The following is a 15,269-nucleotide window of genomic DNA, read 5'->3' as shown; positions in this document are numbered from 1 at the left end:
GAATCCTGGACTAGGACTCCCAAGTCCCTTTGCACTCCAGATTTCTGAATTCTCTCCCCATTTAGAAAATAGTCTATGCCTCTATTCTTCCTACCAAAGTGCATGACCTCACACTTGCCCACGTTGTATTCCATCTGCCACTTCTTTGCCCATTCTCCTAACCTGTCCAAATCCTTCTGCAGCCTCCCTGCCTCCTCAATACTACCTGTCCCTCCACCTATCTTTATATCATCTGCAAACTTAGCCAGGATACCCTCAGTTCCTTCATCTAGATCATTAATGTATAAAGTGAAAAATTGTGGTCGCAACACTGACCCCTGCGGAACTCCACTAGTCACCGGCCGCCATCCTGAGAAGGACCCCCTTATCCCACTCTCTGCCTCCTGCCAGACAGCCAATCTTCTATCCATGCTAATACCTTGCCTCTAACACCATGGGCTCTTATCTTACTGAGCAGCTTCCTGTGCGGCACCTTGTCAAAGGCCTTCTGGAAGTCCAAGTAGATAACATCCATTGGCTCTCCTTTGTCTAACCTACTCGTTACCTCCTCAAAGAATTCTAACAGATTTGTCAGACATGACCTCCCCTTGATGAAACCATGCTGACTTTGCCCGATTTTACCATGCACTTCCAAGTATTCTGAAATCTCATCCTTAATAATGGACTCTAAAATCTTACCAACGACCGAGGTCAGGCTAATCGGCCTGTAATTTCCCGTCTTTTGCCTCACTCCCTTCTTAAACAGTGGGGTAACATTAGCGATTTTCCAGTCCTCCGGGACCCTCCCTGACTCCAGTGATTCCTGAAAGATCGCCACTAACACCTCCACTATCTCTTCAGCGATCTCCTTCAGAACTCAGGGGTGTAATCCATCTGGTCCAGGTGATTTATCCACCTTCAGACCTTTCAGTTTTCCTAGCACCTTCTCCTTGGTAATGGCCACCATACTCACCTCTGCCCCCCGACTCTCTTGAACTTTGGGGATGTCACTCGTGTCTTCCACTGTGAAGACTGACGCAAAGTACCTATTCAGTTCCTCCGCCATTTCTTTGTTCCCCACTACTACTTCTCCAGTGTCATTTTCCAGCGGCCCAATGTCCACTTTTGCCTCTCTCTTACCCTTTATATATCTAAAAAAACTCTTGCAATCTTCTTTTATATTACTGGCTAGTTTACCCTCATATTTAATCTTCTCCCTCCTTATTTCTTTTTTAGTTGTCCTCTGTTGGTCTTTGTAGGCTTCCCAATCCCCTGGTTTCCCACTGCTCTTCGCCGCATTGTATGCTTTCTCTTTGGCTTTTATGCTGTCCCTGACTTCCCTTGTCAGCCATGGTTGCCCCGTCCTCCCTTTAGTATGCTTCTTCTTCCTAGGGATGAATTTTTGCTGTGTCTCCCAAATTACTCCCAGAAACTCCTGCCATTGCTGTTCCACTGTCTTTCCTGCTAGGCTCATCTCCCAGTCAATTCTGGCCAGCTCCTCCCTCATGCCTCTGTAGTTGCCTTTATTCAACTGTAATACCGTTACATCTGATTCCAGCTTTTTCCTCTCAAATTGCAGGGTAAATTCTATCATATTATGGTCACTTCCTCCTAAGGGTTCCTTCACCTTAAGCTCCCTTATCAAATCTGCCTCATTACACATCACTAAATCTAGAATTGCCTGTTCCCTAGTGGGCTCCACCACAAGCTGCTCCAAAAAGCCATCTCGTAGCCGTTTCACAAATTCCTTTTCTTGGGATCCACTACCAACCTGATTTTCCCAGTCTGCCTGCATATTGAAATCCCCATGATCACTGTAACCTTGCCTTTCTTACACACCTTTTCTATCTCCTGGTGTATCTTGTGCCCCACATCCTGACTACTGTTCGGAGGCCTGTACATAACTCCCATTATGGTTTTTTTACCTTTGCGGTTCCTCAACTCTACCCACACAGATTCTACATCATCTGACCCTACATCATTTCTTGCTATCGCTTTAATTTCATTTCTTACTAAAGCAACCCCACCCCCTCTGCCAACCTGCCTATCTTTTCGATAGGATGTATATCCTTGGATATTTAGCTCCTAGTCCTGATCCCCTTGCAGCCATGTCTCCGTAATGCCCACCACATTATACCTGCCAATTTCAATCTGCACCACAAGCTCATTTACCTTATTTCGTATACTGCGTGCATTTAGATACAACACCTTCAGTCCTGTATTTCCCGTCCCCTTTCTCATTGTCATCCCTTTATCTGATGTGCTTGAAGTTAGATTCCTAGCCCTTTCCAAACACTCTATCCTATTTTGTGTTCTGGAGACTTTAATAGCCTCTCCTGGGCTTTCCTTTCTTTTCAGTTTTTTCATAATTTTCCATGAAGTTGAATCCACCCCCCCACACACTAACCTGCTTTGAATAACTTTTGATACAGTGCACATGTTCTCACAAGAATAGAAGTCACTCAAGTGAGGTGCTGGAGGGTATCTAGTGCCCAAGGAACTGTATCATGGAAGAGAAGGGAAAATTGTTGAGAAAATCAAGTGACCCACCTGCTCCTTACTGTTGTTTTAATAAAGAGTACATATCCTAAAATCTTAGATTAGTGGATTGCAAACAGTATTCGGAGATATTCTAGTTTGAAATTTTTCTGGTACATTTCCTTGACCTTTATAACATTTTCTCTAAGATTTCTGTTCAAACTAAGTGGTAAATACCTCAGTAACTGTTTATATTGAATTAAATGTTGTTTTCAATAATCTTGTGTTGAGAATTCATGTAAATCATCCAATTTTGGCTGATCCTTTTGACATATGTGAGAGTAACCCCCAAGAATAATTAGGGAAAGTATGACATTACAAAGAATGCAAAGTGGTTCTTTTAATACTTTACCCTAAACCCTGAATTAATAGAGTAAATGACTTAGATTTTTTTTATTAGAGCAAAGATGCTACATGGTTGTGCTGTGTTTATTTCAAATGTAATAAGTATGCAAAGTTATCCTTGACTTTTTTTGAAGTAATAAAACGCAAAAGTTAACAGCCAATTGGTTGCATTACAACAGCAAAAATAATCAAAGACAAAGGTAATGGTTTGGAATAAAATGCTTACATAAGTAATTTACAAATAATGCCGTCAGTTTCAACAGTGAAGTTTCCAACTTGATCTGTTCCTTTGATTTTTATCTTGCTTAGTGTTTGGCAGCATATAGATTGTATGGGTATCGATAGACAGCACATTCCAGAAACTTACCTATGTGATCGTTGTCAGCCTCGGTAAGTACAGTATATCCTAATGAAAGACTTCTAAAATACCTGTAAACATTTTGTTCATAAATCTCAAGACAACTGTAATGCTGTACTTCCAGGTGTTTGGATAGAGACAGAGCTGTGTTGCTACAAACAAAGAAAAGGGAAAATATGTCAGGTATGTGTGAATCTATGACAGAGAAAGATGTTGCAATAGGGCTTTATTATTGATGCCTTGAGAATCGCTTACACTCAGTTCAGAAATATTTCAACCTGAAATCCAAACAACAGAACTTGCATATGATGAGATCCATTTATATTGCTAACAAGGTGGTTTTGTAACTGGACTAGTAAACCAGTGACCTGGACCTGATCTGGATACATTTTCAAATCCCACCATGACAGTTGGGTAATTTAAATTCAGTTAATAAAATAAATCTGAAATTTTAAAAAATGCTGGTATTAACAATGATGACCATGAAGCTACTGGATTGTCGTAAAAACCCATTCAGTTCACTCGTGCCCTTCAGGGAAGGATATTTGTCGTCCTTTCCTGGATTGGCCTATAATGTGACTTTCAACCCTCAGCATTGTGGGTCGCTCTTCACCCACTTCTGTTAGGAGGGCAGTGATCAAGCAACTCAGTGACAACCACATTCTGTGAATGAAAAAAAATTCACATGCACCAACACGCAAAATATATTTTACCATATGCACTAGTGACTTGTTTCTGCACTGTGCATGATTTGTACCTTGGGACAAAGCCTTGTTTTCTGTTCTGGGTTCCAAATTGATATCAGATCAAGAAGTGAGCTGGATCTGGGATAGTTTGGAAGTTTGCAGAGGTTCAGAAATTGGGCTTTGGATTTGACATTCTGCTTGTCGACAAACATAAACCAATGAATCTCACCAGCAAAAGCTTCTTCCTGCATCTGTACCCTTAAGAGTATTTGCTGCATTAATTGGGCTAGATCTTGCTGGAAAATAGCAGCGTATTAATGGTACACTTAACAATTAATGCCCAAATCGGCCAGCAAATTTAGGGGATTAAGAGACAAGCCTTGAGTTGCAAACATACAAAACTTGCTGGGCAGTTTATGCTGCTGTACCATTTCCTTTGCACAATGACATCTCACCCTTAGTCTCTCTGTTATTTTTTTTTAAACTTGTTGCATTTGTGCATTAATTGTCCATTAAACTCATCACAGAAAGTTAGGACTGGAATTTAACAGCATTCTATTTTTTTTTAGAATCTGATCATTGTTATTGCAATGCCAAAAAAACTCTGACCTATAAAGGGAGCAGTTTAAACCATTCAATCTCATTTCTGCATGTAGTAGAGCTTTTAAAAATGTCAAATTTTATATAATTTTTTTTAACTTTTCCTATCTCTTCACAATCATGTCTTTCCCTCTATTTTCCATTTCTCGTTCTGCACTGGATTTCATTAATTCAGCCACTTTAGCCTCATTCAGCCTCTTTGTCTATTATTCTGGTTTCTTTCTCAGCCTTCAGTCTTAATGGTTAAGGAGATAATGGTCAGCCTCACCATTCACTAAGGTCCAATATTTCCTTTTACCTTCAACATACCATTATCAGCTTGCACTTCCAGCAGAATACATGTAAACATTTTTTGAGCTGAAGGATAAAGAAAAATATCAGCACATGATGCGAGATGGCCTGCTCCGGCAAGATCCAGCCTATTGTAATTTTCTTTTTTTTCCCTGTATGTGATTCCCCCATCCCTCCCCACTCAATTTCATTTAACCTTTTCTACCATTTGTAACAGCTACCAAGTTCACTTGTTGAGAATGAAAGGTTTCCTGAATATTGCACAGATTTTAACCAGTGTATATTTTATTTTGCATTTTTATCAACTGTACTTTTGTTGTACTCCTGGCTTCCACCTACAAACAAGTAACTGCTTATCTAAGCATAAGACACTTTACATGGATTGTTAATTGTTTGAGAGACAGGAGATAGAGAGTGGGGGTACTTTTGATTGGTTAAATGTGGTAGGTGATGTCCCTCAAGGATGGAATCTGTACTGGGTAGTATTCAGGAAACCTTTCAAAACTTTTCACCATAAATATCAATTATTTGGGCGAAGGAATAGGGAGTTTTATATCCATGTTTGAAGATTTCATTAAATTAAGAGACTCAGTAAATCTTGTAGATGGGATCAGAAAGTTACAAAGAAACATAGACACATTAAGTGAATGGACAAAACTGTGGCAGATGAAGCTTACTGTGGGAAGCGTAGGATAGTCCACTTTGGATCTAAGAAAGAAAAATCAAATAGTTTATTTAAGAATGAGAGACTAGAAACAGGAAGACCAAAGGAATTTGGGTGTTCATGTACACAAATCACTGAAAGCTGGTAACAGGTACAAAATATAAACAAAATCACTAATGAAGCGTTGCCCTTAATTTCAAGAGGGTCGGAATATAAAAGTGAAGGCGTTATGTTTCAGTTTTACAGAGCCTTGGACAAACCCCATTTTGGAGTATTGGGGACCATAACTTGGAATATATTAGCCATGGAGGAAGTACAGCGTCAATTCACCAGAATTATACCAGGGCTTAAGGGGTTCAATTATGAGGACAATTTGCATAAACCCTAAGGCTAGGAGTTGAGAGGTGGTTTTTTTGAGATGTTTAGAAAGATAAAGGGATTTGATAGAGTAGAGGCTAAGAAACTATATCCTTTGAGGGTGGGAGGAACCCAGAACAAGAGGGCACAACCTCGGAAGAAGAATAGTCGTTCAGCCACTCGGGCCTGCTGCAGCATTCAGACTAGATCATTGCTGACCTGCACCTCAAAACTATTTTCCCAACTTTTCTCCATATCCCTTGATGCTCTTATCTAACAAATAAACTGATAAATAGATTTTTATCAGAAAGCCCCAACTGCCCTAGCATCCACAACTTTTTGGGGAGTTCTAGTTCTTACTACCCTTTGAGTAAAAGAAAGAAAATGTGCTTCCTGAGTTTCACTCTTGAATGGCCTAATCTTGAGTTAAGTAACAAATCAGTCATGATCTAATTGAATGGTGGAACAGGTTCAAGGGGTTGTAAACTTACTTCTGTTCCTATCTGTCCATCATGCCTTGACATTTCCATTGTCACTGTGCCATCAGTCTGCTTGACTGACATCCAGGCTTCGATGAGTTGGAATTTCCTCCAGATAGATATTGGGAAGACCAAGACCACCATTTCAGCCCTCTTTAAAAATCCTACTCTCACCACTGATTCTACCCCTATTCCTGGCCGCACTCTTGGCATGAGCCAGATCGTTCGTATGTCAAAGTTGATGCAGAACTGAGTTTCTGACCCCATGTCCTCTCCATCACAAAGCCCGCCAATTTTAATTTCCATAACATTGCCTCTTTTCCTCATTCTGCCACTTAAACTCTTGTGTCACCTCCAGTGTCAACTATTGGCATCTCAGCCTTCCCCTTCTAAACTCTGATGCCCCACACCAAGTCCCACTTGCCCACCATCCCATCCTCGCTGATCTCTGAAACTTGTGTTTAAACCTCTCCATTGTCTCCCTCCTCCCTATTTCTATAACCTCCTCCAACTCTACTTCTTGAATTCTCTCTTTCTCCAACTTTGGCTCCTTGTGTGTCCTGCCTTCCTTCAGCTCCACATGTCTTAATTGGTCAATGTTGTTTGCTCAATATTTTTCTGTCTCCTTGAAACCTATGTCTTTGACTGAGCTTTTGGTCATCTTTCTTGATGTCCATAATTTTGGATTGTGCCTTGGTGAAATACTTTCATTCATTTTCTTTATTAACGATGCTACAGAAATTCAAGTTGTACAAATGGATTTGTATCCTTAGCTTTTTTCTATCATTGAATAATTTGCTTGCTAAATCAGCTAAAAGCCTTTTAATTTGTCACTTATTCAGTAATTCTTAATGCTTACCCAATATCCTATTAGTATGCTGGATATTTTTTAAAACTAGATTTTGTGTAATCCTCCGACCATGGCATTTTTGTAATGTGGTTTGCTTTGTGCATTGTTGATGTGCATTGAGTAGGCCCAGGTCAAGCCCCTGTTCTGTCCTTCTCAACAGCTGTGTCATCAGTGGATTAAGAAATTGCACATCTGGGGATTTTTTTTTTTGCTGCAATGAATCCCTACCATAGTAATTGTGTTGTCTTCCCACATTGCACAACATCTTACAATATATGGTGTGTTTGAATTTTCAAAGGAGCTTATAAATGCCTGCAATGGTGGAATGTAATTTAGGATGGTTTCATTTGACCCTCCTCACACTTCTAGTGAGACTGCAGACTCTAGTTCTAGTGAGACTGCAGACTCTAGTTAGCATTCAAAATAAGTGAAACATAAAATCTCCAGACCAGTAGGTGAAACGTATTCAAGACATCTTAATTCATCTTTAGACAGTTGCAATACCAGAACAATAAAATTGTTCAACACTGGCTGTTCTCAAGGTACACTGGCACAGTTTGGCCTTGTAGCAAAGAGTTCCAGCTTGCAAAGCTGGTACTTGAGTATTCGCTGTTTTTTGCTTCAGTAACTGTTTGGTTCATACTGGAAGGTTTTGCTAAACCTGGCAGGCCTATTCTTTTGTTTATCTCCGTTGCTTTGGTGTGGTGATGGCACTGCAAGTCTTACGTATGAATTATAATTACAAACTGTAATTCATCAATTACTAAGGAAGAAATGGCAAGCTGTCAATAGTAACTCATAATGAAGGCTTCACAGGACCAAACTTGATGGTCTAGTCAGTTTTGACTGGTTTAAAACAGTTCGGCAGTGAAACAAGCTGTATCGTTGAATAGTTTAGAGATAATTCTGTATATTGCATTCCTTGAAATATAAAGACCAGGCTTGTTATGCACCCCATTTTCTATTTGGTTTAATCTATTGGTTCAAGCACATCTGCTGAGGAGAATGAATTTTGCTAGCTCTGTCAGGGCAGTCCTCTTACATTTTTGCTCTGGTAAAGTGTTGAAGTAAGCTGTTAAGTGCTTTTCTCTCTCTTCCCCCATCTCTTCCTCCTCCCCATTAGGCTGAACCAGACTGTGCATAACCTTGGCATCCTAATCGACCCAGACTTGAGCTTCCAACCCCCATATCCTCTCCATTGACCAGGATCCATTAAGAGTGAAAGTTGAGGTGTGCTCGACACGACCATTGATCTTGTAGTTATGAATAGCTTGGTATGACCTTTGCTCTCCAATTGCAGGGTTGATGTCCCTGAGAACCTTTGGACCACTAGCTAGTTACCTTTATCATGAGTTGTTAGCTCTCTTGGGCAAGATGCTGACCTTGTGACAAAAAGAACTGCCAAATTAGAGTAGCTGATGTCCTCTGTGTTATGAGTCATCTGGCCAAGTTGTTGGCAGTGATGGAGCCTAGCTCGAGGTTGTATGCTTGCCTATGGCATGAACTTGATTACAAATGGTGTGGTCAGTGACTTCTTTGTGTCTGTAGGCGAAGAGATAGACTGAAATGAGGCTGATTTTCCCCTTGAGGAACATGTAAAATAAGTATTCACTGTTCTGCAGCGGTGGGAAAACCAACTTAAATTGCATTGATCAGTTTTCAAATGCCTCATATGATGAAGTTGGAAGTTATGGGGATAGATGGTCAAATCTTGGAATTGGATTTGAGATGACTTCCAGAAGGCATTACCTGAAAGTAGGAGAAAGTGTGCATTCTATGTGGCCTAAACTGGGATTCAAGGAATAGCTTTTTCAGAAGTTCAATTTTGATTCAGTTCTGTATGTTGATGAATTTCTGCACATGGCTGACCAAAACAGAAACCAGCTTGTTTATTCTTTGAATATTGGGCAGGATTTTCCCGTCGGCGGGGCCTGCTCGCCGACGCGTAAAATGACGCGTGGTGACATCAGGTCGACCTCCCGACATCACCACGCCCCATTTAAATTTTCAGGTAGGCGGGGGCTCAGCAAAATCAGCTGTGCGCCCACCTACCTGTCAATGGCCAATTGTGGACATTGACAGAGTTATTAAACCTTAAGGTTGGCGGGCAGGCCAGGAGCCCTGGCGGGCATTAGAAAAAGCATGAAACCTCACCCATGGGCGGGATGAGGTTTCATGTAGGTTTTTAAAAATTTTATTAAAGTTTTTAAAAATGTTATGGACACGTCCCAACTCATGTGACAGTGTCATGAGGGGACATGTCAGGGATTTTTTTTTCTCTATTTTTAATCATTTGTACAGTAGCGATGACCTCCCTGAGGCAGCACTTAGCCTCAGGGAGATGATTGCGCTCTTTTATGTGCATGCAAGAAAGAACGTGCACTCAGGTTTAGGGATTCCCCCCGCCTGCACAGGGAGCGCATAGTGCTTCTGTGCGGACATCACGCTGGGCGGGCCTTAATTGGCCCACCCACGTAAAATGGCGGCGTGTCCCCAATTGGAAGCACCTGCACTTCAACTTCACCCCGACGGGGGGAAAACCCTGGCCATTATTCTGGATTTATGATACTCAGAAATATGCCTTGTTGCAGAAATTTTTTGGAGGAAGAAATTATTTATATGTTTTCACAGAAATCCTGATATTTGAATGTAGAAGGAAGCTTTTGTTGATGTTGGCTCTCCTGGAACTAGCTGTTGGTATTCCATTTGTCTGTTCTTTCCTTGTACCCTTAATTCTTTGAAGTGTTTACCTCGTTCAAGATTAACAATTGTGATTGACTTAAAGTGAAGCATTTCTTAACTTTATAGCCCTTTAGATGAAATAATATTCTTGAGCTCCCTTTTTATGTTTATATTACTTATTCTGATATATATTCCTTTGTTACTGATTCCTAAGCAATTGGAATCTCCCAATATTTACTCTTAAGCCCCTTCATAATTTTGAACACTTTTTTTGATTTTAAAAATTTTCATCCTTACTTTCAACTCAATCTATGGCCTCACTTCTCCCTCTGTCTCACCTCTTCCAGCCACACAGTCTTCCTAGATATCCGAGACCATTCTGACCTCTCGAGCATCTCCTATTTATAATTATTCCATCACTGGTGGCCAGGCTTTCAGCTGCCGAGCCCATAAGATCTGGAATTCCCTCCATAAAACCTCTCAAACTCACCACCTCACTTTTTTCCTTTAAAATGCTCCTTAAAACCTATCTTTTTGCGAAAGCTTTTGGCCGTAAGCCCTAATGTAGCGTTATGGGACTTGATGTCTAATGTTGCTTTATAATGCTCATGTGAAACATCTTGGGTTATTTTACTGTGTTAAAGATGCCATATAAAATAAGTTGTTCTGTCAGTCCTTCCTTTTACATTGTCTACTTCAGTGAATACAGGCCAGTTTTTCAATACACTCATAACTATAAGCTTTCATCCCTAGTACCCCTAGCACAAACGTAGTCAATCTGCATTGTACCTTGTCTAGCATTCTGAGAGCCTTTCTGTGATGGAGTATACAAAACACTCAATACTCCTGCCATGCCCAACCATTATTCAACACAAATTCATCATTGGCTTCTCCCTTGAATATTTATAGCCCTTCATATTAAACCCAGAATTCATTGTCCTTTTCAAACTTTTTTCTACCTGTAACATCACTCCCAATCTGGAACTCCTGTGGTGTTCTATTTTGCAAAGCACTTTACTGTTTAGGGCATAATTCTCCCTAATTTCCCTCAAAATATATTGTTTTATATTTATGTACACTGAATTGTATTTACTAAATATCTACCCACTCCCTTAACCTATTAATCTCTTCCTGTATACTTCTACATTCTGTTTTGTCATGCCCATCATTTGTCATTAATAGTGAAGTTTGATATAATTTCCTCTATGCCCATGTACCATACCATTTATGTGTATGAAGAGAGGTCCTACCATTTATCTCTGGAGTAGATACATGTTGCTAATCTGAGAAGCATCCTAATCCCTCTCTGCTTCCTGTCCTTTAGCCATCCCTCTGTCCAGGCCCCCACTTTTATCTTTAATACCATGGACCTTAATCGTCATGATAAATATTAAAGTTCTCTTTTTCAGTTGTTTTTAAATTCTCAAAAACATCATGTTTACTAAAACTCCCTTTGTCCATATACTCAGTGATCTCTTTTAGCATGAAATAAATTTAGTCCAGTACAACATATCCCTTAAAAATCTGTCAGCTATCCCTTTTAAGTGTTCACTAATGTTATCCCTTATTATGGTCTCTAACAGTTTACCGATAACTGATGTGAGGATAACTGATCCATCATTATCTGGCTTATCCCTTTCCCCTTTTTTGAACAGGAGTTAACATTCGCTACCCTCCAGTCCTTTGGTACAATTCCTGTTTCCAACGAATTTTGGGAAATTATGGTTAGTACATCTGCTATTTCATCACTTACTTCCCTCCGTATTCTGGGATGTAGACCGTTTGGGCCTGGTGACTTATCAGTTTTAATTCCTATTAACCCATCCACTCAAAAACTATTATAACGATTTGTTGATTTTCCACATTGTCCTCTAGTATTCTTGTACTCCCTACAGCCTCTTAATAATGAGTAAAAATGCTTTTTGAGTAACTACCATTCTTCCATTCTTTTATATATTAATGAATATTCTAAGAAGTGAAGCAGATGTAAAACACAGGAACTAAACTTTCTAAAGAGATAACCTGACACAGTTCCCTGCTGCATTATGACTTCGACCCTAATTCTTAAAATGTAGCATATAATAAATAGCTTTAACTGTTTTGCCTGATGGATCCCTGACAAAAGTAATGAAGGCTTATCTTGTGACCTAATTGTTATGGGAGGTAATGTTTATCTGGTATATTTCTACCCAGTGAATGTTTTCTGTGTTGAACTTTTTGTTTTAATCTGATCTTACATAGATATCAAATAATTATGAATAGCGAAATAGTTGTTTTTTTTTTGTTTGTTTAAACTTGCTCCCATTTGTCACTGTGTCAGGTCAGTAATGTTTGTACTCACATCCATGTGTTACAATGCCAGATCCATCATTTTTTTTTCAGAAAAGTATAACCTCAATTATCCAGCATAATGGAGGCAGTCCCTTCTTGCAATCCCACCACAAATAACATCAATTGGTGGATGATTGAGATCCCAAATTACTATACACTTGTTGATTGCTTTTACTCCGTCTTCTCCAGTGACATATACCTCAATACTAAGTTGCCGTTTACAGCATTCAACTAATCAGCTGATTTGCTAACTCACAGTTCTCTCCCAGCCTTGTTCGTGACTTCATTAGACAGATCTACAACAGACCAATGACGCTGTCAGATCCTCAGCATCAACGGTGAGCAATGATTCAACCATCTGACCTCCAGAGCATTTAAATCACTGACTTTAAAATCAATACAGAATTTGTATAAATGTGCTCTTAAATGGAGGAACTGTGAGTTGGCAGGTCTATTGATTAATCAGTTGTTGCAGCAGTAACTGCTCTGACACAAATAAGTCTGTTGATATCCTTGACTTCTGCTGGCCCCCCCAATCACCTGAGAAAATTCTTACTGATAGTGAACGATGTAAATAATTGGTATGTGGATAATTGAGGCTCTATTCTATATTGTTTTTTTAAAAATCTTACTCAATTCCTTATGCAAATTATTAGGTGTAATTTGTTTTTAAAAAATAGTGGTTACAGTGTTGATTTTTTTTTGTTAAATAGATGGAGACACTAGTGCAACTGAAAGTGGAGATGAGGTACCTGTGGAACTATATACTGCCTTTCAGCAGACGCCTACAACTATCACGTTAACTGCCACTAGGGTAACAAAGGTAAATGAGAAAAAGCGAAAGAAAAGTGGAGAAAAGGAGCAGTTTGCTGCAAAATCTAGAAAGGCAAGTAGAATTTGTCTAATCACAATCTGCTTGTTTTGCTTGGTACACAACTAGAGAGACCTGCGCTATTTGACTTGGAAGAAACATATATAGAGGAGTTTGAGTTCAGCAGCTGGCTCATTTAGTACTGGAAACCTTAGGCCATTGAAATACATTACATGGACAATAAAAATCATCTAAGGAGATTATTGTATGTTGTGATAGTCTTGGATTCTATCAATTATTTTGTTTACTGTTAACTTGAGTGTTAACACATACTAAGAAATTTCAGCTTCCTAGTGCCAACTTCTGCACTAATATGGAAATATTCACTAAAATTGCTCACGTATCAGAAGGGTAAAATTAAACCATTCAATTGATACGAGAATTTAGACCAGGTTGCATGCACTTGGTTTGTATTCCTTTTGAGTTTAGAAGGTTGAGGGGTGGCCTAATTTAGATGTTTAAAATGACATAAAAATTCAGCAGTGTAGATACACAGAAGTCCTCCTTTCTGATGAGGGAATCTAGCCAATGGGGAAGAATCTTAAAGTTAGAGTTAGGCCATTCAGGAATGAAAGCAGGAAGCATTTATTTCACAGGAAGGGTAGTGAACATACGAAATTCGCTTCCACAAAAACCTGTTGATGCTGAGTTAATTAAAGTTTAGGCTGAGATTAACAGATCTTTATTTGGTAAGGAATTTGGATCGAAATTGGATAAATGGAGTTGAGCTACAGATACAACCATGATTTTTTTGTTATTCATTCACGGGATGTAGGCTTCACTGGCTGGACCAGCATTTATTGCCCATCCCTAGTTGCCCTTGAGAAAGTGGTGGTGAGCTGCCTTCTTGAACCGCTGCAGTCCATGTGGAGTAGGTACACCCACAGTGCTGTTAGGAAAGGAGTTCCAGGATTTTGACCCAGCGACAGTAAAAGGATCAGCGATTATATTTCCAAGTCAAGATGGTGTGTGACTTGGGAACACCACCACCTGGAAGTTCCCCTCCATGTGTCTGCTGCCCTTGTCCTTCTGGATGGTATTGGTTATAGGTTTGGAAGGTGCTGTTGAAGGAGCCTTGGTGAATTCCTGCAATGCATCTTATAGATGGTACACACTGCTGCTAATGTGCATTGGTGGTGGAGGAAGTGAATGTTTGTGGATGTGGTGCCAATCAAGCGGGCTGCTTTGTCCTGGACGCTGTCAAGCTTCTTGAGTGTTGTGGGAACTGCACTCATCCAGGTAAGTGGAGAGCATTCCATCACACTCCTGATTTATGCCTTGTAAATGGTGGACAGGCTTTGGCGAGTCAGGAGCTGAGTTACTCATTGTATGATTCCTAGCCCCTTACCTGCTCTTGTGGCTGCAGTATTTATATGGCTAGTCCAGTTGAGTTTCTGATCAGTGGTAACCCTCAGGATGTTGATAGTGGGGGATTCAGTGATGGTAATGCCATTGAACATCAAGGGGCGATGGTTGGATTCTCTTTTGTTGCCTGACACTTGTGTGGTGTAAATGTTACTTGCCACTTGTCAGCCAAAGCCTGGATATTGTCCAGGTCTTGCTGCATTTGGACATGGACTGCTTTAGTATCTGAGGAGTCACGAATGGCGCTGAACATTGCGCAATCATTAGCGAACATGCCCGCTTCTGACCTTATGATGGAAGGAAGATCATTGCTGAAGCAGCTGAAGATGGTTGGGCCAAGGAAACCCTGAGGAACTCCTGCAGTGATGTCCTGGAGCTGAGATGACTGACCTCCAACAACCACAACCAGTGGAGAGTTTTTCCCCTGATTCCCATTGACTCCAGTTTTGCTAGGACTCCTTGATGTCACACTTGGTCCAATGTGGCCTTGATGTCGAGGGGGCAGTCACTCTCACCTCACCTCGGGAATTTAGCTCTTTTGTCCATGTTTGAACCAATGATGTAATGAGGTCAAGAGCTGAGTGGCCCTGGTGGAACCCAAACTGGGCGTCAGTGAGCAGGTTATTGCTAAGAAAATGCCACTTGATAGCACAGATGGTCAAGAATAGACTGATGGGGTGGTAAGTGGCCAGGTTGGATTTTGTCCTGATTTTTGTATGCAGGCCATACATGGGCAATTTTCCACATAGGCGGGTAGATGCCAGTGTTGTAGCATCTAATGACATACCCCTATTCTAATGCCCCTAAATTTACCCTGTCCATTTAGTTATTCATTTTCTCTTTTTATTTTCTTCGCTCCTTTCAATTTTTATT

General features: G+C 40.2%; 1 protein-coding gene across 14 annotated transcripts in view; it reads left to right on the top strand.

Moving 5' to 3' along the window:
* The window catches only part of kmt2e (lysine (K)-specific methyltransferase 2E), a 135,314-nt gene that overhangs the window by 63,233 nt on the left and 56,812 nt on the right, over positions 1-15,269 (top strand). For 6 of the 14 annotated variants that reach the window (XR_013578108.1, XM_078553194.1, XM_078553193.1 and 3 more), the window contains 4 exons: positions 3,172-3,252; positions 3,345-3,403; positions 11,485-11,553; positions 12,874-13,046. Coding sequence is in view for 13 of the 14 variants with exons in the window: in XM_078553194.1 (XP_078409320.1) it covers positions 3,172-3,252; positions 3,345-3,403; positions 11,485-11,553; positions 12,874-13,046 (382 nt within the window). In the remaining variant the exon portion in view is untranslated. The remainder of the gene's footprint in view (positions 1-3,171; positions 3,253-3,344; positions 3,404-11,484; positions 11,554-12,873; positions 13,047-15,269) is intronic. The other 8 variants (XM_078553199.1, XM_078553204.1, XM_078553197.1 and 5 more) reach the window with 3 other exon arrangements.

The sequence above is a fragment of the Cetorhinus maximus genome, chromosome 12 (assembly GCF_964194155.1).
Source record: "Cetorhinus maximus chromosome 12, sCetMax3.hap1.1, whole genome shotgun sequence".
NCBI lineage: Eukaryota > Metazoa > Chordata > Chondrichthyes > Lamniformes > Cetorhinidae > Cetorhinus > Cetorhinus maximus.
Note: the sequence above shows the minus strand (reverse complement) of the source record. Positions and strands in the feature narration are given on the sequence as shown.